Source organism: Malaya genurostris, chromosome 3 (assembly GCF_030247185.1).
Source record: "Malaya genurostris strain Urasoe2022 chromosome 3, Malgen_1.1, whole genome shotgun sequence".
NCBI lineage: Eukaryota > Metazoa > Arthropoda > Insecta > Diptera > Culicidae > Malaya > Malaya genurostris.
Genome location: NC_080572.1, coordinates 159,821,284 through 159,848,976, shown reverse-complemented (window position 1 = coordinate 159,848,976; position 27,693 = coordinate 159,821,284). Strand labels below are relative to the sequence as shown.

General features: G+C 36.3%; 1 protein-coding gene across 1 annotated transcript; it reads right to left on the bottom strand.

Moving 5' to 3' along the window:
* Positions 1-1,139: 1,139 nt before the first annotated feature.
* On the bottom strand, positions 1,140-27,604 carry LOC131435735 (protein kintoun). The gene is made up of 5 exons (XM_058603904.1): positions 26,009-27,604; positions 8,383-9,208; positions 1,919-2,298; positions 1,747-1,861; positions 1,140-1,688 (listed from the first exon to the last, which is right to left on the bottom strand). The coding sequence occupies exons 1-5, from the start codon at positions 27,097-27,099 to the stop codon at positions 1,377-1,379; spliced, it is 2,724 nt and encodes a 907-aa protein (XP_058459887.1). The 5' UTR covers positions 27,100-27,604; the 3' UTR covers positions 1,140-1,376.
* Positions 27,605-27,693: the final 89 nt, after the last annotated feature.

Here is a 27,693-nt window from a genome sequence, read left to right as displayed (position 1 = left end):
CGATGCAATCTTCAATTGAATCGATTCGCTCTCTGTATTAGTTAGTAAGTTAATATATAAGTTCCTTTTCCCCATTACACAATACAAATAGGTTTCGAATTTTCCCTACACAAAAATCACAGAATTGGAAGCAAATGATGTCTTCGTGGTAATAACCAAATCATGTATATAACAAGGCTGAAAAGTCATATTTCAATAAATAGTTATTAAAAAAAAGTGATAACTCCCGTCGCACTTGTAATGTGTCAAGACCGATTAATAATCCGCGACTTTCATAACTAGTTGATGAGATTCGGTCCACCGCAATCGGCGAACAAATCTGTGATGTATTGCCTCAATTCTATGAGCATAGTTCAGGCAGCAGGGGTTCCAAACTGCCGAGCAATATTCGAGAGTTGATATATTTGTTGTTTACTAACAAATTCAGCAATATGTTATGCCAAACTTCGGCAGAAATGCGTTTTACCGGGATATCACAGTATTACTTCAACGAATTTCGGAAAAGAGCATGAGGATTACTGAACAATCAGAAAGATTTCGTGTTGCCGAGCTAATTCGATATTCCATTATACCGAGCTCGTGAACCGGTTTTTCGTGTGTACGAGCAAGTCCGAATACCAAAGATGAACCATGACGAGGCAAAGCGAATGATGTTCATTAATTTTCATTGAATTTTCGATATTCAATCAACATTGCTTGCCGTCGGGCATTCAGATAACATGCCCAGTCCATCGCACGTATGTGGTGTACGTACGATAGGTGGTTCTCCAAGCAGCTGTTGCAATTCATAGTTCATATGCCGTCTTCATGTTGAGTTTTCCATCTGCCCTTCGTCATAGATGGTGCCAAAAATGTCCCGATCTCATGATCATAGAGAATAGCCGCGCTGAGCGTTTTAAAGATGGTCTATTTCGGAATAGGTACTTTTCTCGACCGATAAAATATACATTACTGAATATGGATTTGTGAAGAAACAAAGCGACAAGGACCAATCAGTAAACTATTAGTGTACAATCAAAACCATCATCAGAAAGAGAGTCGAATATTGATTCAGCGTCATTGGAATTTAATATTCACTAGCTTTAATAACATACATGGAAATGTCATCCATTAATAACGTTTAATGTGAAACTGTAGTATCATTTATATAAGAAATGCTATCCATCTCTCTTATATTGTATCATACAATTTCTGTGAACCTTAATTAATAAACTATGAAATGTAATAATTATGTGCTGATCCAGTGCAATGCATTCAAGGACTTGAATATTAATTTTAAGTAGACAAATCAGATCATCGTTTAAAGACGACGAAAGGCCAAATTCGCAATGCTCTAGCAAAATTAGAACAAACAAATACAATATAGTCAATCCTTTTCACATTTCAATATCGAAAATCATATCAGCTTTGAACTCAATATCATTTGAATCAATCCGTTTAGTATTCTTACTTGGTGGAAATTCAGTATTTTTGGTGGTATTATCAATTTTCTTGTTAGGAACATTTTTTACAGCCGCACGATTGATATCGATTGGTTTCGTGGAATCAACTTGAAGTAGATCTTCGATTTCAGTATAGAGCTCTTTATCCATCGAAAGACCCGCATCAGAATCCAACGAAATTCCACTATCATGTTCTTGATCGGTTTGTACTTCTTGATGGGAATTATCACTATCGTGCAAATGTTCCTGCAATCGAATAAAGTAGATGAAATAATGCTAGATATACTGTCAGTTATCTGATTACCTTATCGTCATTATCAGTACTTTCTCCTTCACTTAACCGCCTGGTAAGTGAACGACGTTTGCTTTCGTTTTTCTTAGCATTTTTCTTTTTCTGGGCGAGAATGCTAGAATTCGACCTGCCAAATAAGACCTGGTTAGAAAACCCTTTCAAGATCGGTATACTTGAAATGTACCTAAATGTTTTAGTTTTAATGAAATCATTAAACCGAACAGTTTTCCTGCAACTCTCGGATAGTTCGCCATGAGGATGCTCAACTGATTCCCCCAGACTTGAACAATCTACGGATGTGGCTAGGTATAAAGGATCATCAACCGACGAGCATTCACTAATGCTTCTTTCCAAACACGATCGCTTTAAAATTCCTTTGCACTTGCGGTTGAAATGTATTAATGCAGTAAGATTGTCAACCGAATCAGAATCGCCACCAGCTGATGCACAGTTTGAAGAAAAAGATTCTGACACACTTCGAGTTTTACGCTGTTTAATGCTAGCAGTCGGTTCCTTACATTTTGCGGCGTCCACAGCTCGAGTTTCGACATTAACTTGTTTCACCTGTTAAAAACACAAAAGGAGCAATTTATTTTAATACGTCACAAAATCATATGTGGTCATACCGATGTTATAAATTAGATTGGCATCTTATTCACATGGTCTAGGCACTTTTGGCATAACATCATTCGATATATTTTATTATATGGTAGTATAGTTGTTTGGCATAACGGTCAATGGCCAGAATTCAAATTATAAAATGGGCGCCGCAAGGAAACCTTTCATACACTATATTTTTTACCAGTAGCGCATCTATGGGAGGGAGAAGACGAAGGGGACATTCGCCCCGGATTCAACAGTTTTTGGGAGTGGCAAATCAATCCTTGGGACCTCCAGAGATGGAGCTGAGGAAACTTTTTTTTGCTCACTAAACCCATACAAAATAATATCCTGAATATTATTTGGATCCGACCTCCGGTTCCGGAATTATGGGGTAAAATGTACAAAAAATTGTGAAAATAAGTGCACCAACTTTTTTCGGAGATGGCTGAAGCGATTTTCACAAACTCTTTAGGTCCCACAATTTCATTTCATTTTGATCTGAATTCCAGCTCCGGAGTTATGAGGTAAAACGTGCAAAGAAATGAAAATATGTTTTCTAGTTTTTCTCATAGATGGCGCGACCGATTTTCTTTAAATGAAAGGTCTTGTGATCCCATACTCAATTCTTAAATTTAAGAAATGTGATAAGAAATTTTATACCATCCCTGAAAAGAGCGAAAAACCGTGAACAATTTTCAAAATCGAATCTCAAATCTTCTCCAATTGATAGTTTTTATCAGTAGACAGTCAAACCGATTTCGGTTATTCTTTCAAGAATCGAAGAAAATTATTTTGAAGAATACCACAATAGTGTATATGATAGTATGATTGATATGAGAAAGGCATCATTACACCACTAGGTGGATTAAAACTGGTTTTTTACGTTTCGTCTTCGACTGATCTGTGATATAGCAGATTAACCTAAACTGCTAATGTCACCTCACGGATAATCATAACAAACGTAAAGTTAACGCTTTTTTGCAAAATATTTATTTGCACCGAAGTTCAATGTCGTTCCTGACGTGTGAAAAGAACGTATCAAATTGACGGCATACCGACCGCTAACACATTGTAACCATTTCAATACCTCGTGTGAAACCAATCAGCTTGTACAAAGTGAATGCTCAGGTAGGCCGGGAGGCAATGTACATGCCCGTGATCGGGCTGGAGAGCCTGCACGCGGTAACAAACGATAACGGTCAACGATGCGTAAACTTTGCAGCCTCCCGAGGAATGGTAGTTCGAAGCACCTTCTTCCCCCGCAAAGATATCCACAAAGCCACCTGGAGATCACCTGATCAACATACGGAAAATCAAATCGACGGGCGATTCTTCTCCGACGTCATCAATGTCCGCACTTACCGCAGTGCCAACATTGATTCTGACCACTACCTTGTCGCGGTTTGTATGCGCTCAAAACTATCGACGGTGCACAATACTCGTCGCACAGGAACACCGGGATTCAATCTCAAGCAGCTACGTAGCATTCGTACTGCAGAGGAATACGCGCAACAACTGGAGCTAGTGCTACCAACGGAAGAGCAGCTTGGCGCGGCGACTCTTGAAGACGGCTGGAGGAACATAAGGTCCGCCGTGAGTAGCACTGCTACAACCGTTCTAGGTACGAGGTTATCGAATCGAGGAAATGACTGGTTTGATGGCGAATGTCAGCAGTTGCTCGAAGAGAAGAATGCAGCAAGGGCGAGGATGCTGCAACACCGCACGTAGGCGAACGAGGAACGATACAGACAAGCACGGAACAGACAGAACACTGTTTTCCGGAGGAAAAAGCGCCACCAGGAAGATCAAGATCGCGAAGCGATGGAACAGCTGTACCGCGCAAATGACACACGGAAGTTCTATGAAAAGGTGAACCGCTCACGTAAAGGCTACACGCCACAGGCCGAAATGTGCAGAGATACCAGTGGTAACCTTCTCACGTACGAACGTGAGGTGATCGACAGGTGGAAGCAGTACTATGACGAGCATCTGAATGGCGAAGCACAAGATACAGAGAACGGTACAGGAATCAATCTGGGTGCACGCTCAGCCGATGACAGATTCCCAGCCCCTGATCTGTCGGAGATAATTGAGGAGATCGGCAAACTGAGGAACAACAAAACCGCGGGCAATGACCAGTTGCCAGGCGAGCTGCTCAAACATGGAGGAGAGGCACTGGCTAGAGCGCTGCACTGGATGATTTCTAGAATTGGGAGGAGGAGATTCTACCGCAGGAATAGATGGATGGAGTGGTATGTTCCGTCTACAAAAAGGGCGATAAGCTAGACTGTTGCAATTACCGCGCAATCACATTGCTGAACGCCGCCTACAAGGTACTCTCCCAAAACCTTTGCCGTCGTCTATCACCAATAGCTAAGGAATTCGTAGGGCCGTACCAAGCGGGATTTACTGGAGCCCGCACCACTACGGATCACATATTCGCGATAAGACAAGTACTCCAGAAGTGTCGTGAATACAACGTACCCACGCATCACCTATTCATTGACTTCGTGATTCGAAGAGCGAGGATCGACACGAGTGGCACGATCTTCCGAAAGTCCGTGCAACTTTTTGGCTTCGCTGACGATATTGATATTGTGACACGTAACCTTGAGAAGATGACGGAAACCTACATCGGACTGAAAGCTAAAGCTAGGCGTATCGGACTGGCCATAAATGCGTCGAAAACAAAATACATGAGAGGAAGAGGCTCTAGAGAAGAAACACTACGCCTCCCACCACGAATATTGATAGACGGTGACGATATCGAGGTGGTTGACGAGTTCGTGTATTTGGGCTCACTGGTGACCGCCGATAATGACACCAGCAGAGAAATTCATAGCCGTATTTTGGCAGGGAATCGTGCGTACTTTGGACTCAGAAAAACCCTCCGATCGAGAAAAGTACGCCACCGCACGAAATTGACCATCTACAAAATGCTAATTAGACCGGTTGTTCTCTATGGGCACGAGACCTGGAGTATGTTGGCAGAGGACCAACGCGCCCTCAGTGTTTTCGAAAGAAAGGTACTGAGGACCATCTATGGCGGAGTGCAGATGGAAGACGGAACGTGGAGACGTCGTATGAATAACGAATTGCAACAGCTGCTAGGAGAACCACCTATCGTACGGGCAGCTAAAATCGGACGTCTACGATGGGCTGGGCATGTCATAAGGATGTCGGATGACAGCCCAGTGAAAATGGTTCTTGAATCTAATCCGAGTGGTACAAGAAGAAGACGAGCCCAGCGAGCAAGGTGGATCGATCAAGTGGAGGGTGATGTCAGAAGCATCCGTGCCTTGAGTGGCTGGCGACAAGCAGCCATGGACCGAGTTATGTGGAGACGCCTGCTTGATACAGCAAAGGACACCCCAGGCCTATAGCTGTTAGATAAGGTAAGGTAAGTTGTACAAAGTGTCATACAATTTATTATTCAAATATAGGGGAAACTAGCGTTAACGAGGAAGGACAACACTGCCCATACTTGCATATCAGTGTCATATTGATAATCGACAAGTTGAGAAAGAGATGAATACATATTTCGGAAATAATTCGCATTTTTCCGCTACTATGATGATTGATTTATAATACTATTGAATCACATTTTGGATTACATTATGAACTTTTCATCTGGAATGAAATACTGCATTTTTGTCATTCGTTGCTAAAAACTCTATAACACAACAAGATGGGACGCATATGCGAGTACTTTTATGTCGTTTTCGCTTGAGAAAACTGAAACTGATAGTTTCATCAAACAAACACTTTTTACGAAACTGTATTGATTTCCCAATTAGCAACGAGGGTTTGAGCAAACCTGATATAAAAACCAGGTTCAAAACTGACTCGATTTTCAGTTCAACAACGTTGAAACTAGATTCGAAACAGGCTTCAAACAAACGGTTTGACAGCAGTAAGAGTGGAAACTGGGTTAGGTTTGGCATCAAGCGAAAGCGACATTAATAACGAGCGAAAAGATACGCGCATACCGGTCTCATCTTAGCATGCTATTCTTCTCTCGCACGTAGCAAAATTTCAAGTTTGATTTTCTATTATTGTGAAGCTTTTAATCGTTCGTTAATATAAAATTTATTCTTTCATGCCCGCTCTTGAAGCATCACCAACACCCGGGAGAAATACACTGAAGTCTTTTTTTATGCGAATTTACGTACCGCATAAAAAACCGCAAAACTCTGAAAATTCGCAAAAAAAAAACGAATAACTCTGAAACTTCGCATAAAAAAATCCGCATAACTCTGAAACTTTGCATAAAAAAAACCGCAGAAGGGAAACCGCATAACTCTGAACTTCGCATAAAAAAACCCCATAACTCTGAAAATTCGCATAAAAGAAGTCGCGTAAAAAACCGCATAAAAAAGACAGCATAAAAAAGGCCTCAGTGTACTTTGAAATCTCCACGCACAGTACGTTCGAGATAATTCCAATTTGAAATATTCGCATATGAAGAGCTAAATCTTTTCCTAAACTTGTTCTCATCTGTTGGTTGGAAGCAAGGATGGCTTTTATCGTATCAAAGAACGATCGCTCGCAACTCTTCACACGATTCAATCAAGGCCATCAAATAGATACGGATACCATTGAAACAACAAAAACCCGGCATGGCTAGAATAACATAGAATAGACACCAGTGCGAGAGCGAATTTCTCTCGATGACATTTCTGAGAATCAAAGATTAGGACGCTGCTGTGGGGATTCTCTCTGAAGCAACAAAGGTCGCTTATTCTCGTTTCGCGATCCGATTTTGTATGGGCAGTGGATAATTGCGATAGAACCATTTTACTATTGCCGCTTATTCTAACTATGTGCGTATAACCTTTGTATAAGTTGTGTCTATGAAAATGTATGTGAATGTTACACAAAAAGGTTTTAAAATCTTGCAACCTAGTATAAGAATCATCAAGTAGAATCATCGATTCGATTTTCTGCGATAATTGTCAACTTGCGATTCTCTCTTGGGAAATTCCGCACAGCAACGATCATTATCAGACTGTAATATTTTCTAAGGACCGTGAAATACTCAGAGTATGAAGTGGAGCGAAGGAATGTAGAAAAATTCTCTCGCGGTTCATGCATTGAGAGACTCGAGTTCTTGTAGCATTGAAAATGTTGTATACAATATAGATAGCAATACAGCCGCTTCTGTCAAATTTTCGGCAATCACCAACACTGGTTGGAAGATGAGATTTTGAATATAAATGGGGCCAATAAGTTTGATTCTGAAAAAAGGTACGAGCAGGCGAGCAACTGAGATCGAATAATCGTACCGGTTATATCCTAAGATCGATTCAAAGATCTTACTTTATCTACATTTTTGCATGCACTACCAACGCTAAATATTGGTACAATTGCCAGAAAATGAAATAATGCAACATTTGCATTTTTTAGTTACTAAAACGTGATTTTGAAAACGTGGGACAGCTAGCTATGCGAGTACTTTCCAAATTTTACTAAATCACCCCCAATTATTTTCGCGATTTCTGAAAGTAGGATTAAAATAGACGTTAGCCGTCGGGCTAACTCAAAAGTGGCCAAAATCCATATGGGACTGATAAGCGAGTATGATCAGAACACTTAAAGCTAGTTTAATCAGGAATTTATTTTATGGTAACCTGCATTTTCTGCATTTAATAGTTTATAATAAAAATCTTGGAAAAATTTTGCGAAAAAACGAAGTTAAGTCCCGGTATTACATTCATTTTGTGAAATTAAGCGTTTCTGTTTCAATAAGCTTTGCAGTACCACAATTCTACTTGCACTGATAATTGAAAATTTGAACCAAGTTTAATATTATTTACTCCAAAAGATTACCTTTGAAAAATATAAATGCAGAAATATTTTCATCATCGTGCTAGTAAATATGCCAAATGACATTATGTCTAATGGCCGTTATGTCAAATTACCTTACGCCAAACATATTTATGCTAAAGTTATTGTCAAATGATTGTATTAATAATGGAAGCCTAATGAACCATTTCGAAACAATAAAATATTTACTTGAAATAGTGTGATGTGCTCTAATCTCACCTTCAATTGATCACAGCACGATTCAGACAGAGATCGTTTTTTGTTCTTCTTCCGAGAATTTTTCTTCGACTTTTTGCAACCATTTTCGCTTGCATGTTTGTTATGAACTCCATCAACTTTTTCGTCTCCTGGAGGGTTTGTACTATGTTCGCCACAATCGTCACTCTTAGTTGAACATGGTTCATCTTTCAAGGTTTGATCAGTCTTTTGTTCTCGCTCATTTGTTTCATCGTTTTCCCCATCGCTAGCATCAGAGTCACTTTTTGTTTTGATCTCGATACTTAGTCCGGAAGATTTTCGTTCACGCTTGACAGCAGCTTTAGATACAGCTATACACAAACTGTCATCTTCAATCTCTTTCCCAAATTTATCTATCTTATCAGTAATATCTTCCATTATAGAGTACTGCACCAAATCATTCTCGTTAGCTCCGGCGTAATAACAAACAATTTGTGCACTTTCCAGCTCGATCTGCAGAATCAAATTGTTATCCCATTCCTCGTATAGTGCCTCAGTGATACTACTATTGTGAAAACGAACAATGAACGTGTAATGGCAAGGAAAGAATCCACTTCCAATATTAGTAAATCTGCAACAAACCGTATCTGTGCCTTTGATTAGTTCTATTGACGTAGGATCGACATTGCGAACACTCAGGGTGAATGCAAACACATTATCCATTTTATTAGTAGAAAATTTGGGAAAAACAATTTTCGTTTTTTCGATTTGGGATTCGACTTGTGGAGTTTTTTGATGTTCGGATTTTACATCTTGTTTTTTATTAACCGTGTATTCATCATGAGATTCAGATGAACTGATGGAGTGGCTGAAAAAGGTGAAAAAGATAAAATGATTAGATAAAAATCTAAAAATGACGCATTGTAAATACAAGAGAACTAATGCCCAGTGATGGCCCAGCACACGAACCAGCTCTCATACAGTCCGTGTGCTGTACAACTTTTCAAAAACACGCAAACGAAGTCTGAAGCACACGCTCGTGTGCCGTGTTGCTACTAGCGCCCTTATTCTGAATAACGGCGTATTGTTTTTTCGATCGAATATGGGTCGATCAAATCCTAACTACCTTTGATTTGCTAGTGTTATTAGGAATACAAATGAAATACGATCGTAAAATCGATACGACGTTATTCAGAATAAGGGCGTAGATCGAGAGTCGTATGCTTCGAAGAACCAGCTCGCGATGCTGGCTCATGAGCTGGAATGGGGAGCTAGCTCGTGAGCTGACTCATGTGCTAGCTCACGAGCTGAGTTCAGTGTCCGTTTTTTTATTTAATAATATAATATATATTTTTTTATTTAATAATATAATATAGCACACAGTGTCCGCTCTTGTATTGTCTCTTGTTAGTAGGTGGAGTACACAAATAGCACACGCTCATGAGTCTGGTTTGAAAAGCACAGCACACGAGTTTAATAGGCACACACTGCAGGTATAGAGCAGCTCGTGTGCTGAGCTCGGACATCACTGCTAATGCCACTAGCTGGATGCTAGTAAAAGTTAAAATTTATCTTGGATAAAAGTTTAAATTTATACAGATGAAGGAAAATTATTTGAGACTTGGAAAGTCCGGGTTGGCGGTTCAATGCATAGGGCACTGGTCTTATAAATCCAGTTGTCGTATGTTCGAGTTCCGACCTGGAAGGATTCTTAGTGTCAATATGATCGTAGTACTATGCAATGATTCTGTACGCTAAGAATCGGCTGCGAAATCTGTTGAAACAGAAAGGTAAAATTCCACAGAAGGAATATAATGCCAAGACTTTGCTTTTTGTCCTGCTATGACTTTTCATTATTTCAATGAGTTTATCGTTTCGTCCGGAATTCCGTGCGGTAGCCATCTCGGGCTTTATGTTGTACTTCTACGACGTCAATTTTACTCTAGAGGGTCATCGTCTATCGTTTGCTGATGACGTTAAGATCTACTCTTACATTCGAAGCCCAGAAGATGCAGGTTTTCTACAACGACAGTTGTTGACCTTCGCCGAGTGGTGTAAAGTTAACCTTTTGAAGTTGAATCATGAAAAATGCTCGACCATTACGTTCTCGCAGAAAAAATAGCTATTTCATTTCAAGTACTTTCTAGAAGGATACCCGATAATCAGGACAACGTGTGTTAAAGACCTTGGTGTTCTTCTCGATGAGCAACTGACATTCAAGCAACACATCAGCTATATGGTTTCAAAAGTTCTCACAACATAGGATTTATAATGAGAATGGCTAAACATTTTACAGACATATACTGCTTAAAAACTCTGTACTGCTCACTTCAACCCTGGAGTACAGTTCTGTCGTTTAGAATCGTCACTACCTAAACGGTGCTCATAGAATCGAATCAATACAACACAGATTCATTCGCTTCGCTCTTCGGTGTTTACTGTGGAAAAATCCTCACCAACTATCAAGCTACGAATGTCGCGGGTTACTAATCAGTCCTCGATATACTACAAGTTGAAGATTGTTTGAATGATAAGATTGACTGCACTGCTTTACTCCTCGAAATTAACGACGACTTCACGACGAACTAACTACGGTGCTAACAATGCTATTATTGGTTTGCAGGGATCATTCAATCGCTTACCATTAGGATTTTACATCAACAAACTGATCATATTGTGTCAGTTGATTATATATTATTATGTTGATTATTATAAATAACTGAATTAATAAATAAAAAAGCACGTTCACATTTGGTTATCTTCGGTTCAACGCATCCAAGTATACCGATTTATCGGTATTTATACCGTTTTGAGACCTTTATACAGTAAAACCGATATCGCTCTCCTACAATACCGATTATTTACTATTGATATAGATAAATATCGATGTTCGGATTTGGTGTGTTGTGAATTTGCTCACTAAAACGAACCCCGGTCACCATTTTCTGCTACAAATGTTATGTATATTGAAGTACATCAAGGATTCGTATCAAATACTCTCTAGCATCTCTTCACACGATTCAATCAGTGCCATCAAAGAGAGACGGATATTATCGCAGCAACAAAAAACCGGCATGGTTCATTTAACATAGAGTGGACACCAGTGCGAGAGCGAATTTCTCTCGATGACCTGTCTGAGCATCACGAGTTAGCACGCTGCTGTGGGGTTTCTCTCTGAAGCAACAAACGGTCGCTTATTCTCGTTTCGCGATCCGATTCTATATGGGCAGTTGATAATTGCGATAGAATCATTTTACTATTGCCGCTTATTCTATCTATATGCAAATAACCTTTGTATAAGTTGTATCTATGAAAATGTATGTGAATGCTCCACACAAGGGTTTTGAAATATTACAACCAAATATGAGAATCATCGATTCGATTTTCAGCGATAATTGTCAACTTGCGATAACTGGCTCTCTTGGTAAATTCCACACAGCACCGACCATTATCAGACTGAAAATTTTTTCAAGGGCTGTGAAATACTCAGAGTATGAAGTGGAGCGAAGAAATGTAGAAAAATTCTCTCGCGGTTCATGCATTGAGACACGAGTTCTTGTAGCATCTTCTACCGGATTGAATATGTTGTATACAATATAGAGAAATATCGAGCAACTTCTGTCAAATTATCGGCAATCACCAACACTGAAGTACATTAATTTAGCTTCCCCTGTTACAGATTCAACGTAGTTGCATTAACACAAAAACACAACTAATATTTAGCACACTGAATACTGACCTTATAATTCAATGGTCGCCCATATCCCTGACCAGATATCTGTTCAAGGGCTTGAAAAAATGCATCAGACTTTTTTAAATTTTCAGATTTAAATCTGATGAAAGTACTTTTGTCTGTATGCAAGTTTGCAAACTGCGTCAATACTGGATAAGTTCGGATACAGCCCAATAACGAATCTTGTGCTCCAATTTGTTTTTTTTTATTTCACCAAGAACAAAATGCCTTTAAAGCCAGACTGTCGAAACAAAAAAAAAACTCTGATTTTCTTTTGAGTAGAGTACCTATAAGCTATAACGAAACTGCTAATATTTAGAATTGTTGTCAACATCATAGATTATTACTCTCGTTATAGGCACTCTACTATTACTCTCGTTATAGACACTACTACTGAGGTGCTGGATGTACATCATACAGAATCGCAGAGATTTCTGCTTGGAACAAAGTACAGCATCGTCCCGGTAAATAAGTGCTCTAGTCTAATTCTAAGAAATAAGACATTAGCACTATTACGACCCTCCAACAGAAAGCAGTACGTATAACAAACTGTGTGTTCATCAAATCATCGTTTCTAACTGTATGTGAGAATCTAGTTTATTTTTTCTAACTGTAGGGTAAGGGCTTCCTATTTCATCTCAACTCCGATTTCCATCTCATTCCTTCACCTCATAACTTTGAACATTAATCATATCTTTAAACGTACCTGAACAAACACAGTTTTCGACGAAAAAACAATCATTACTTTTTACTAGTAGCTTATATCAAAAAGCTTGGCTGAGCAAAATTGTGCGCAATGATTAGTTCAACAACTCTTCTGAAGACAACTTTTCCGTAGAACGTTTCACAAAAAAGTTAGAACAAAAAATTTGATTTTTTAGGAGCCACCCTACTTTTACTTGTGAAAATTGATGTAACTCGATCAAATGAAAAGCTAGAGAGGTACTTTTTTCAACAAAGTTTCTCAAAATAAAATTTCCTATAACTTTCTTGTACAACAAAATCTATTTTGAGTTCAAATAAGAAAGTTAGATTTCAGATTTCAGTCTAAATGAGGACCACCCTATTAACTTTGTTTCATCAAAAGGAGCTCCATTTGATTACAAACAACTTTTGTGAAGACACCAACTGTGCATTGTTATTATAAACGCCATTTAATTGGACTAAACCGGCCGTGTTGTAGTCATCCAATAATTTTAGAGCTGTAGAAGATAACGACGAGCTTGTAGAATCAGGGTAAAAGTATTTAGAGGAACAGTGAGCCCGCCTAATACGAGGAATGTTAAAAACACATATCACTATAAGTTCATCATTCAGGGATATTTTCTCCATTACAAACGAGATTTCAAATGCTGGTCGATTAGATCGAAATCATTGATCAGGTGGTAAGTACAGCACGCAGAGGTAAAGTGTTTAATTCTTGAAAGTGATATCCAAATTTGCTCAACATAGTTGCAGTTGATGAGCATGAACTTAGCGAGGCACCCCTCACCGATGATAACGCAAATAGGTGAATAATTTGTTGCTAATTTGTTGCTAATTAGTTACGGTAATTTTGAATTTGTTGCTCAATTTTTTTTAAATTTTTTTGAGTACTTCGCTAAGTTCATATGAAGTTAGCGAAGCCCCCCTCCAATATATGCTTCAAAACAAATCGAAGCCCAGTGAATAATTTGTTGCTAATTTGTTGCTAATTAGTTACGGTAATTTTGAATTTGTTGCTCAATTTTTTTTAAATTTTTTTGAGTACTTCGCTAAGTTCATATGAAGTTAGCGAAGCCCCCCTCCAATATATGCTTCAAAACAAATCGAAGCCCAGTGAATAATTTGTTGCTAATTTGTTGCTAATTAGTTACGGTAGTTTTGAATTTGTTGCTCAATTTTTTTTAATTTTTTTGAGTACTTGGCTAAGTTCATATGAAGTTAGCGAAGCCCCCCTCCAATATATGCTTCAAAACAAATCGAAGCCCAGTGAATAATTTGTTGCTAATTTGTTGCTAATTAGTTACGGTAATTTTGAATTTGTTGCTCAATTTTTTTTAAATTTTTTTTAGTACTTCGCTAAGTTCATATGAAGTTAGCGAAGCCCCCCTCCAATATATGCTTCAAAACAAATTGAAGCCCAGTGAATAATTTGTTGCTAATTTGTTGCTAATTAGTTACGGTAATTTTGAATTTGTTGCTCAATTTTTTTTAATTTTTTTGAGTACTTCGCTAAGTTCATATGAAATTAGCGAAGCCCCCCTCCAATATATGCTTCAAAACAAATCGAAGCCCAGTGAATAATTTGTTGTTAATTAGTTACGGTAATTTTGAATTTGTTGCTCAATTTTTTTAAAATTTTTTTGAGTACTTCGCTAAATTCATATGAAGTTAGCGAAGCCCCCTCCAATATATGCTTCAAAACAAATCGAAGCCCAGTGAATAATTTGTTGCTAATTTGTTGCTAATTAGTTACGGTAATTTTGAATTTGTTGCTCAATTTTTTAAAAATTTTTTTGAGTACTTCGCTAAATTCATATGAAGTTAGCGAAGCCCCCTCCAATATATGCTTCAAAACAAATCGAAGCCCAGTGAATAATTTGTTGCTAATTTGTTGCTAATTAGTTACGGTAATTTTGAATTTGTTGCTCAATTTTTTTTAATTTTTTTGAGTACTTCGCTAAGTTCATATGAAGTTAGCGAAGCCCCCCTCCAATATATGCTTCAAAACAAATCGAAGCCCAGTGAATAATTTGTTGCTAATTTGTTGCTAATTAGTTACGGTAATTTTGAATTTGTTGCTCAATTTTTTTTAAATTTTTTTGAGTACTTCGCTAAGTTCATATGAAGTTAGCGAAGCCCCCCTCCAATATATGCTTCAAAACAAATCGAAGCCCAGTGAATAATTTGTTGCTAATTTGTTGCTAATTAGTTACGGTAATTTTGAATTTGTTGCTCAATTTTTTTTAAATTTTTTTGAGTACTTCGCTAAGTTCATATGAAGTTAGCGAAGCCCCCCTTCAATATATGCTTCAAAAAAAATCGAAGCCCAGTGAATAATTTGTTGCTAATTAGTTACGGTAATTTTGAATTTGTTGCTCAATTTTTTTTAAATTTTTTTGAGTACTTCGCTAAGTTCATATGAAGTTAGCGAAGCCCCCCTCCAATATATGCTTCAAAAAAAATCGAAGCCCAGTGAATAATTTGTTGCTAATTAGTTACGGTAATTTTGAATTTGTTGCTCAATTTTTTTTAATTTTTTTGAGTACTTCGCTAAGTTCATATGAAATTAGCGAAGCCCCCCTCCAATATATGCTTCAAAACAAATCGAAGCCCAGTGAATAATTTGTTGTTAATTAGTTACGGTAATTTTGAATTTGTTGCTCAATTTTTTTAAAATTTTTTTGAGTACTTCGCTAAATTCATATGAAGTTAGCGAAGCCCCCTCCAATATATGCTTCAAAACAAATCGAAGCCCAGTGAATAATTTGTTGCTAATTTGTTGCTAATTAGTTACGGTAATTTTGAATTTGTTGCTCAATCTTTTTTAATTTTTTTTCAGTACTTCGCTAAGTTCATATGAAGTTAGCGAAACCCCCCTCCCAAATATGCTTCAAAACAAATCGAGGCCCAGTGAATAATTTGTTGCTAATTAGTTACGGTAATTTTGAATTTGTTGCCCAATTTTTTTTAGTACTTCGCTAAGTTCATATGAAGTTAGCGAAGCCTCCCTTCCAAATATGCTTCAAAACAAATCGAAGCCTAGTGAATAGTTTGTTGCTAAATAGTTGCGGTAATTTTGAATTCGTTGCTCAATTTGTATTATTTTTTCTCCCGCGAATAAAGTTTGTGCGCGTTTTTGAATTACAATTTTCTCTGCTTCTTTCATTTTCCAGAGGGTTTGAAACAATTCAAGTAAATGTATTGTTAACTAATAATATTTTTGCCTTTCTCTTATAGAAAGGTTATGCAATCACTGTGAAAACCGACTTTTGAACCGAGGCCCGGAGGGTCGAGTGTCATATACCATTCGACTCAGTTCGTCGTGATCACAAAATGTCTGTGTGTGTTTGTGTGTGTGTGTGTGTGTGTGTGTGTGTGTGTGTGTGTGTGTGTGTGTGTGTGTGTGTGTGTGTGTGTGTGACAAATAGTGTCACTCAATTTTCTCAGAGATGGCTGAACCGATTTTCACAAACTTGGATTCAAACGAAAGGTCTTATAGCCTTATACAAGACAAAGTTCCTGAGTTTCATATGGATCCGACTTTCGGTTCCGGAATTACAGGGTGATATGCACAAAAAAAAAAGAAAAAAATAGTCACACACGTTTCTCAAAGATGGCTGAACCGATTTTCACAAACGTAGATTTAAATGAAAGGTCTTATAGCCTTATACAATTTTCCTGAGTTTTATTTGGATCCCACTTCCGGGTCCGGAATTACAAGGAAATATGTGAAAATTTATGAAAAAATATGCAATCAATTTTCTCGGAAATTTCTTGACCAATTTTCACAAACTAAGAAGGAAATAAAAGGTCTTGAAATTCTATAAAAAGTCCCCGAAAAGTTTATCCAGATCCGACTTCCGGTTCCGGTATTACAGTGCAATTGGTGAAAATTTTCAATTTCATGGGTATTTTTTCACAAGCAATGGCGAAACGAGGTGCACATTTTTATAAAACTTACTGCTAAATTCATCTAGTTGACGGATCTTATTAGTTAGTGATTATATAAAACTACTTTGGGACTACGAGTCCCCGGTTTCCGCTTCCGAAAGCACCGGTAATAGTGAAGAAAATCTCCAAAAACGGAACTCCCGTCGATTTCTCAGCAACGGTTAAGCCGTTTTTCACGATTCATGATTCAAATTAAAGCTCTCATTGTCTTCAAATATACTGTGCCATTTCATCCTGATCCGACTTCCGGTTCCGAAATTATAGGGCGATAAGTGTCAAAACATTCAAATTCAAAATGATGATGCAGGGGAACGGGTATAGCGTGATGGGTAAGTCGATACCTTTGACGCTGCCCACCTGGGTTCGATTCCCAACCCCGCACATAGGGTCTGAAAACTTTTCTGGTCCGAAGAGGTGAATGACAGCAATGTTAAAACCTCTATAATCGAAAAAAATGACGATGCAAAAGTGGTACGCGACGGTACGTGCGGCTTTGCTCCATTCACAGCGTGCTTTGTTCAATTTCGTATAGCGTGCAGGGTTGCCACATTAAAATTTATATTTTTCAGGTGAAAAATATGTAAATTTTTAATCCTTTTATTCTATTTGTACCTACTTCTTAATGTTATTACAAGATCATGATAAAGATGCTTTTCAATAAAAGTGCACTTATTGCCTTTCTCATAAAGAAAGTTTATACAATTACTTGAAAAATTTACCAGTGGAAATTGACCCGAAAGGCTAAGTGTTCTTTACAATTCGACACAGTTCATCGAGCTGAGCGATGTATGTGGGTGTGTGGGTCAAATAATGTCACTCATAAAATAATCTCGTAGCCCTGTAGGTTGCTATTGAATTTCACACCGTCATTTAGACCGTCGAAGGGTAAAATTCTTCTAGATTTGGCTTTAAACTGATTCAATTTGTAGGCTATATTAGTTACTTACTAAACGAACCGACTTTGGTTATACTGGTTCCAAGTTCCTGGTTCCAGAAGTACCAGAAGTAGTAGTCAAAAAGTTTAAAACGAGACTCACTCAATTTTCACAGAGATAATTTGATCGATTTCCACAAACAGGCTCCAATAAAAGTTCCTACAGCCTTATAGGTTGCTGTTTAATTTCATCCGGGTCTGATTTCTGGTTCCAGATCTATAGGATAAAGTGTGTTTAATCATTTAGTGCGACGATGCAAAATAAAGAAAAATTCTTATCAACTTGACATAACTGTTTACAATTTGAAAAGGTTATGTTAGTTTATACCCAAAGAAAGTTTCTAATTTTATTCAAGATTGGAAAAAAAATATCTTCACAAAATCTTCTGGTGATATTGTTGAAAATATTAGTAATATTAGAAAGGCATCATGGTGTACACTATGTGGATTAAAACAGGTTTTTCAAATTGAATGTACTGTGAAATCGTTTGCCAAGAAATTGACAGTAACGCACAAGTAAAATATTTGTTCTTTTTATCAAAATATTGATTGAAATAAACTAATCCATTGAGAAATATTTTTTGTCATGTTTTGTAGATTCTTCAAGCAGCAATATTTGCTAGATCAAAGCAAATTTTCTTTTGTCACTTTTGTCGTTCAGTCCGTCAGTTTTCTTTTGATCAGAATAATGGGCCTCCATGAAAAAAAAAACGGATGAAACTGACATGAAGACAAAACGCAACACTGAATAGTCACCACACACGCTCAGTTCAGTTAATCGTTCAGTTTTTCATTCCGTCCAAGGTTCATTTGGACTGTCCGGGAAACTGAAGGTGTATGTGCCGTTTATGGATGTAGAAATGTCGATCGAGCAATCGAATAATAATCCAGATACTCGAATAATATTAAATCGATTAGATTGAAACTAATATCGATTATTAAACTAGTCGAATGATTCGATTCGAATTCGATAATAATAATAATAATAATTGAATAAATTATCGAGTATTGGATAATTAATCGGGTATTCGATTATTATTTAATCGATCAATTTGAAAATTTTGCTCAATTTAAAAACTAATCTAGCAATTCGCAATTTCCGGACACCCGACTGTGCTCAACTTCACACTCAATAGGTACACAATACAACATTCAAATATCTTCAGACAGAGTTGCACAAGTCTGTAAATCCGAAAAAAAATCATTTCTCTATAAAGTATAAAAAACAAAACTGACTTAGCGAGTAAAAAAATGTTAATTTTGATAAAAGTCTGCAGAAAAAATCGATTTTCCACGCGTCAAAGAGTTGAGAAAATGTTATTGAAACATTCAATGGTTTTAGAATGAGAAATTCAATGAGCGTTCAATATTCGCATCTTCATATCTCACTATAAAATGACGAAAGTAAATGTTTCATCATCAACAATCGGAATAAACAAAATATAATTTCAATTCCATATACTTTCAAAATTTTACCCTCGTAAGTTTACGTGGGATATCAGCATTTAAGTTTCAATCTTAAGCCATCTCAAGCCAAGTCTCAGTCGGCAGTTGCTCTCGTATGCAATTTTGGTTTTCAGTGCTGCATTGGTCTGGTGTCGATTACTTTAAATGATACAACTTTGTCCACCAACAGCGAAATTGATCAATCGTCGTATGGATTTATAATAACACTAACTGACCCGTCGAACTTCGTCTCGTCAGAAGAATTGTCAAAAGACTAAGTGGTCAACGTTTCTCTGCATTATTTTTCTGATTACTCAACCTACAATCAACGGAATTCTACACACGTTCGCTTTAGCTCCAAAAGAAGAAACATCACCAAAGATTAATGTGAAAATATGAAATAATTCTGTTAAGCGAAAATTGAACAAAAGCACAGATTTCTATTCTGAACAGTCCGTTTTATGGAATTACTCATACGTTCACCCGACAGAACAAACTTTGAAGCAGTTTATTATACAGAAAAATTTCTATTTTTGTGTTCGGTAGTAATTTTTGCAGCAACGATCTGTAAAATATTATTTTTACTGAAAGATACGTAAAATTTATCCAACTTCTATGTAAAAGTTACGGTTATTTGTTATTTACTGATACGGTCTGTGAACTCTGAAATGCCATTTCTCTTGACGAACTCAGTGAAAGTTCTACCAATATTCGGAAAATTAATAAAAAATAATGAAGAATTTCAGTAACCATCACTATACATTCAGCAGAAATACAGATCTGTCAAATAACATAATTTTTGGACGTAAAAATGTGAAAATTTCTAGATTTTGCAGAGAAAAAATAGTGGTGCGAATTGATTGCTAGAAAAATAGATAATACTGATTCCTAGCGGTAATTTTTCATTTAGTGAATATATTCAAAAAGCCTTTTAAAAATTTTTATTTCAGTACTCTAAAAATATGAAGGGTGATCCCATATTCTACTGAATTGCATCCGAAAGATATCTGATCATTTTATTTGAATAAATTATTTCTGGAGAGCAAATGTAATTCAATGCATTTTTCACACGCAAATAAATTAATTAATCGGATGGAAATATATTTTGAAAACTAAATTGCTTCTTCCTTTTCCAGATCTCTAATACAATTTACTAAAAAACAGTAATACTTCACGGGTTAAGTCGTTTACATATTTTTAGAATTGTGAAGTCATTAGAATTATGACAGATCGAAGTTCAGTGGAACTGTACCGATCATTCAGCAAATAAAACTTTTACTGAACGGATTACCGAATATTCAGCTGTTTGAAAGTCAGTAAAACTGTACCGACATCCGTAGAAATAATTCGGTGTGTACAGCTATTAAGCAGTGAGAAATTTTTCTCAGAATCTGTTCTGTACGTTCAAGTTATCAAAAAGTACAATGCGTATTTTAGAGCTCTAATAAAATGGATATTTTCAGGTACTGTGGAACTTTTGATTGCTTGGAGACGACGCTTAAATTGTAATTTGATATTGATCTTACCAGTTTGAACATTCTTCACAGAATATGCAACATGAAATAACAGTCTCAATTCATTATGGTAATCATCTTGAACATTGATATCTAATAACCACTCACTGTGTGCGCTTAGTCTTATCTAAATCATTAGAAAGAAAAATGCAAGGAAAATCTCTTAGTTTGACCTTAGCGCTTCTACAGCACAATCTTTTCATTGATTCGTTAAAAAAATTTCAGATTGGTTAATCTTGCCATTCTCCATTCCCATCTCCATTGAACACAATTCATCAGCTGGTAAATGATATCAAAACTTCTTCTCCTACCTACAACGGTTTTCTAGAGTCATTTATGTCGTTTTCGCTTGATGCCAAACCTAACCCAGTTTCATCTCTAACTTCTGTCAAACCGTTTGTTTGAAGTCAGTTTCGAACCTAGTTTCAACGTTCGACGTTCGTTTGAACTGAAAATCGAATCAGTTTCGAACCTGGTTTTTAAATCAGTTTTACTCAAACCCCCCGTTGCTATGTGCGAAATCAACACAGTTTCGTGAAGTGTTTGTTTGATGAAACTACCTTGGGTCAGTTTCAGTTTTTTCAAGCGAAAACGACATTAGTAAGCAATAATTTTGATACCCATTTAAGCACGTGGTTCGAAATAACGAATCACATCCATCAAGTATGCATGTGAAATCTCCACACAAAATATCTCGTTGCGCGCCAAACAATATTTTAAACTATCTAGTATTCCTTTCTTCGACGGCCAAACATTTATGCAACTCGTTATGCGCCAAACACCTTTCGATGATCTAGCAATTATTGGCGACTTTTTCAGTAGAAAATCCCATTATCAATGCAAAACAACTTTATGGATTTTTCTCACTTTTCCGGTAAGTTTCCTAATTTTTCTTATGTACGAACCCGGTGGGGGTAAAAACTGATCAAATAAAAAAGAATCATGTAAATCCATCCATGAACGGATGGATCCATACGTGATGCAATTACAAAGAATGATCTCTGCATTTTTATATATATAGATTCGGCGGACAAGAGTTTAATGAATTGATTACGGAATCCACGAGACTAAGAAGAGATTAAAAAGGAAACTAAAAATATCACGTCATCAATGTTCTTAAACCGCAAGTCTGGACGGAAATTATATCGAAAAAAAATTATGATGATCATCGACTACTCCACGGATATCATTTTGAAAGCAGTTACGTTAGTCAGGAGAGACTATCAGGTGGATTTACATGTGCGATAAAATTTCTTCAATCTTATTTCCAATATAAAATTTACGATCAACTTACGACAAAAATGAGATAATTGTTTATCCACTCCCCTTTTTTTAATTTTCGGGTTGGTATTGCTGATTGGACTGTCAAGCTACCATTAGCAGAAAAATCTGTTTTAATACAATGTGGTGTAATGATACCTTTCTCATGTACATATAATATTGTGGTATTCAATTCAAAAAATTTCTCTTCGATTTTTGAAAGAAACCAAGAGATTGTTTGTGCATAACATACAGAATAAAACAGTACTTTGATTGTCTAAGTCATCGTTAAGAAAACGAAGTGGGTTTACTATTATATGCACTTTCGGCACCGGAACCCGAGAACCGGTATAATCAAAGTCGGTTCGTACGGCCACCAACTAACATGACACACAAACTCTTCTAGTACGCACTCTAAATTACGATTTAAATGTTTGTTGCATCCGAAAATATTTTAAGTGACGGTGTACAATATTGAACACACTTTACCCTATAACTCCGGAGCCGGAAGTCGGATCCGGATGAAATTCAGGAGCCACGAGATCTTTCATTTGAATCTAAATTTGTCAAAATCGGTTCAACCATCTCCGAGAAAACCTCTTGAGATTATTTGACACACACACACACACACACATAAAGACACACAAAGACATTGCTCAGCTCGATGAACTGAGTCGAATGGTATATGACACTTGGCCAGTTTTCACTAGTCGGTTTTTCAAGTGATTGCATAACCTTTCTATATGAGAGAGGCAAAAATATTATTAGTTAACAATACATATACTTGAATTGTTGAAAACCCTCTGGAAAATGAAAGAAGCAGAGAAAATTGTAATTCAAAAACGTGCACAAACTTTATTCGCGGGAGAAGAATAGTTCATATGGAGAAGAATAGTTCATATGAAGGAGAAGAATAGTTCATAAGTACTCAAAAAATAATACAAATTGAGCAACGAATTCAAAACTACCGCAACTATTTAGCAACAAACTATTCACTAGGCTTCGATTTGTTTTGAAGCATATTTGGAAGGGAGGCTTCGCTAACTTCATATGAACTTAGCGAAGTACTCAAAAAAATTAAAGAAAAATTGAGCAACAAATTCAAAATTACCGTAACTAATTAGCAACAAATTATTCACTGGGCTTCGATTTGTTTTGAAGCATATATTGGAGGGGGGCTTCGCTAACTTCATATGAATTTAGCGAAGTACTCAAAAAAAATTTAAAAAAAATTGAGCAACAAATTCAAAATTACCGTAACTAATTAGCAACAAATTAGCAACAAATTATTCACTGGGCTTCGATTTTTTTTGAAGCATATATTGGAGGGGGGCTTCGCTAACTTCATATGAACTTAGCGAAGTACTGAAAAAAATTTTAAAAAAATTGAGCAACAAATTCAAAATTACCGTAACTAATTAGCAACAAATTATTCACTGGGCTTCGATTTGTTTTGAAGCATATATTGGAGGGGGGCTTCGCTAACTTCATATGAACTTAGCGAAGTACTCAAAAAAATTAAAAAAAAATTGAGCAACAAATTCAAAATTACCGTAACTAATTAGCAACAAATTAGCAACAAATTATTCACTGGGCTTCGATTTGTTTTGAAGCATATATTGGAGGGGGGGCTTCGCTAACTTCATATAAACTTAGCGAAGTACTCAAAAAAATTAAAGAAAAATTGAGCAACAAATTCAAAATTACCGTAACTAATTAGCAACAAATTAGCAACAAATTATTCACTGGGCTTCGATTTGTTTTGAAGCATATATTGGAGGGGGGCTTCGCTAACTTCATATGAACTTAGCGAAGTACTCAAAAAAATTTAAAAAAAATTGAGCAACAAATTCAAAATTACCGTAACTAATTAGCAACAAATTATTCACCTATTTTCGTTATCATCGGTGAGGGATGCCTCGCTAAGTTCATGCTCATTTGCAGTTGGGTATAGACAGCTGGCGTGATTTGATTTTAGAGCGACAGTGAGTTAAAAAAAATATTTTACATACAATACGAGATAGAGCATTTTTGTTTTTAAAAAATTGTAGATCATGTTCAAACAAGAAAACATGCCGAAGACATGAACATTTTTAAATCCATTGGTGTCGAGGTATGATGCATTCGTTATTAGAGACCCCCAACATAAAGTTTTTTCATCTTCTTTCAATTAATTTTTAGAATTTTCGGATGGTCTGCAATTATATTTTAATTATCAAATTACATATTTTTGTCAAAGATTGCATAGTTTTAAATTCACAAACTGAAAAATTTTGGTGCAATTTATGTTACAAAATACTACATATTCAAGTATCAATATTTCGAAAATGTGGAAATATGTATGTGGAACCAATTTCAACAAAGTTTAAAAGTATGATCAAAACACTATTTGAAAAATTAGTAGTAACAACTTAAATTCATTTAAATTCATATGAAAGCACATTTTTCGAATAACATGTCCTAACATTTTCCAATATAATTCTAGCACCCTAACATACAGTATTCATTAACCCTGCACCTTAAATTCAATATCGATCAAACGTCATTTTCGCAGGATGCCAAACCTAACCCAGTTTTCACCCTAACTGCTGTCAAACCGTTTGTTTGAAGCTAGTTTCGAACCTAGTTCCAACATTGTTGAACTGAAAATCGAGTCAGTTTCGAAACTAGTTTTTATATCAGGTTTGCTCAAATCCCTATTGCTAAGTGGGAAACCAACAAAAAAAAGTGAAAAGTGTTTGTTTGATGAAACTACCCTGGGTCAGTTCCATTTTTCTCAAGCGAAAACGAGAAAATAGGAGCAGACAAAAACAAACAAAAAATAACTTTCCACAAAGTACTGACACATAAAAGAAACCGCTAAACAGATTAACAATATTCAATTGAAGAAAACATTGCAAACTTCGTCTAGTTTAAGAAATTCTTTTTACTGTTGTCTGAAGTTTCCTGTTTTCTCATTTACTTTGATCAATATTGAATGTAAGGTACAAGGTTAATGAATACTTTATGTTAAGGTGCTGTTCTTTCATATAAATTTAAGCGAATTTAATTTGTGACTACCAATTTTTAGAATAGTGTTTTGAACATACTTTCAAAATTTATTGAAACTGGTCCCTCATATTTTCACATTTTCAAGGCATTAATACTTGAACAGTTGCAACTGTTGAATATATTCCGCTAACAGCTCCAGGTAAAAAATAATTAATACTTGAATATGTAGTATTTTTAAAATTAATTGCTCAAAAACTTTTTAGTTTGTGCAGTTTATGCAACCTTTGACAAAAATATGTATTTTGATACTTAAAATATATTTGTAGAACATCCGAAAATTATACATAAACGTGCATATATTAATACATGAGACGTTCTCAAAAAGGTGGACGTTTCGCAAAGTTACTTGCAAAATGTCGACACAAGCGCTGTACCTTCTCAAATCGCGATGATCGGCACCGGAGATATGGGTCAGATACAATTGCTATGATGGATGACGAAACATACGCAAAAGTTGACCCCCAATAAATGGCAAAACAACAGTTTTACACCGCTAATGATAGATGTAGATTGGATGATCGTTTCAAAAAGAAAAAAAAAGTCTAAATTTGCACCCAAAAACATTATTTGTCAAATTTTTATCATGACAGTCACTATCAATGGTGAAAAAAAGAAGAATGAATATCTGCAATAACGTCTATTTCCGTTTTCGGCGCAACGTAATGAAAAACTACTACTTTGGTGAGATTTAGCTTTATGACACTATTGCAAAAAATGAGTTCAGTAAATTTTGTCCTTCAAGCTGGTTTTAACTATGTGTAACAAAAACCTATAAAACAGCGATGAAGCGGAAACTGAGATAATAAGAATAATACAGTAAGGGATACAATTAAAATGCTTAGGAAGAGGAAGCAAAAATAAAAGAAAGGAGTTGGATACGAACATACATAATCGATCCAATGTAAGTAAATTGAGCTAATACATGTTTTAAACAATCCTGAAAATATGGTTGTCGGATAAAAGCATTAGAATAACACTCTGTTTAATGTGCCGGGAAACTAAAGCCCTTAACCAAAGGAATGAAGAAGACAACATTGATAACTAATTTAGTTCTGTTGTCGCCAAGATACTTACCGATCAATGCAATTAATAGTGTTTATATCATTTAGTGTAACACGATGTCTTTTTAGAACGGGAAGAGTAGCGGTCAATGTTTTATCATCCACGTTAAACTTAGCGTTTGCTTCTTTTTCCACAACTTCGAATGGTAGTTTAACCTCAAGTTTGTACTTTGCTGGTTTCTCACTAATTAAATGCAGTTCTTTGCCTGTGATGTTCAACGTGCATTCAGCTGCAGATCTCAAAAGAGGTAATTGAATTATAAGCAGAAGTGCATTGGGGATGCTGAGGTTCATTTTCGAATCCAATTCATCGGTTAATTCATGGTACTCGACATCCTTTCTATAGATAATGTTGAAAGAGGGAGTGGTATAATCATTTTCCAATTTCGTCACTTCTTGGCTATTGCTTATATTCTCCTTATTATCGATTTTTGTTGTTACATTTTCTAACTTTGACATGGAGGAAAATTTATCGATCAAGCTATCTTTCTGAATACCTTCAATTTTTGTTATCTTTTCACGGATGACGGTCATTTTCGGAACACCTTTGTATTGCAGTTTAGGAAATTTTAAATTATTCCTATCCAATGAAACATTGAATGAATTTTCCACAGCATCCATGGCAGTGTCTGTCACCAATCTGCGAAAGTTTGTATTTCTTTTGGTTAAATGGAGCGTATCGTAGTGAAATACAACATCATATACAACACATTCGTTTTGTTTATTGTCATAATCTTTCCTCGGATGACTTTGGGCATATGGAATGCTCCATTTTAAGCCTCTCTGACCTTTTTCATTCGTGGAACATTGACTTATCGGTTTTTCAACCACATCGCTGTGACAAACGTTGACAAAAGCTTTCATCTTGCTCTGAGTGACGGTTTTAATTACATAACCCGGTAAAGGTTTAATGAACTTCACGTCATATCCCCTCTCAGCTTCCATCATTTTCAGCTCTTCCTCGTACTGTTTTCGATTCTCTGGATCATTAAGTTCTTCACAATATTCTGCAAACATTTTCCGAAATTCTTCGTTTCCCAAACAACGAGAAATGTTACGAAATTCATCCCGAGACAGTTTAAATTTTTCACCAGCGTTCGACATTTTGTTCTGTGTTTTGCACTACGATAGCGACAATTGTTATCCACTTTTATTTTTTGCACAAACCACTACTCGTTGCCGGTTGGGGAGAACAAATTACGCAGTGGTAAGCTATCAAGAAGCGAAGAAGCTTTGATAATAATGTCACCAAAATAGATAGCCTACTTTAGTCATGAAGTTATAAAACTATCTCGATGATCCGGCTATAAATTAACGGAGTGTAACCTACGTGACTATCAGGAGCACGTTGCGCTTAGAATTATCGATCAATCTGCGACAATTTTTTCACTATTTATATTAACACTCATCCCACACACAAACAAATGCCACCGTTGTTTTTTTTTATTTATTTCTTGATTACAAGAAATGCATTGAATCAAAAGTAGCTCAGATAAATTTATAGATCTTTAAGGTCAAAAAATTTCTTATTTAATTTGTCTCCTAAATGTATAGCAAAACACAAACACCGCTGTCCAATACAAGAATCCAACTAAATGTAAATAGGCAGCAGAGATGCCAGGGAAACATTTTAAATATCTTCAGACAGGGTTGCAAACAACCCGTGAACAACTTGACAGCTCCCATTCATCGAGAATA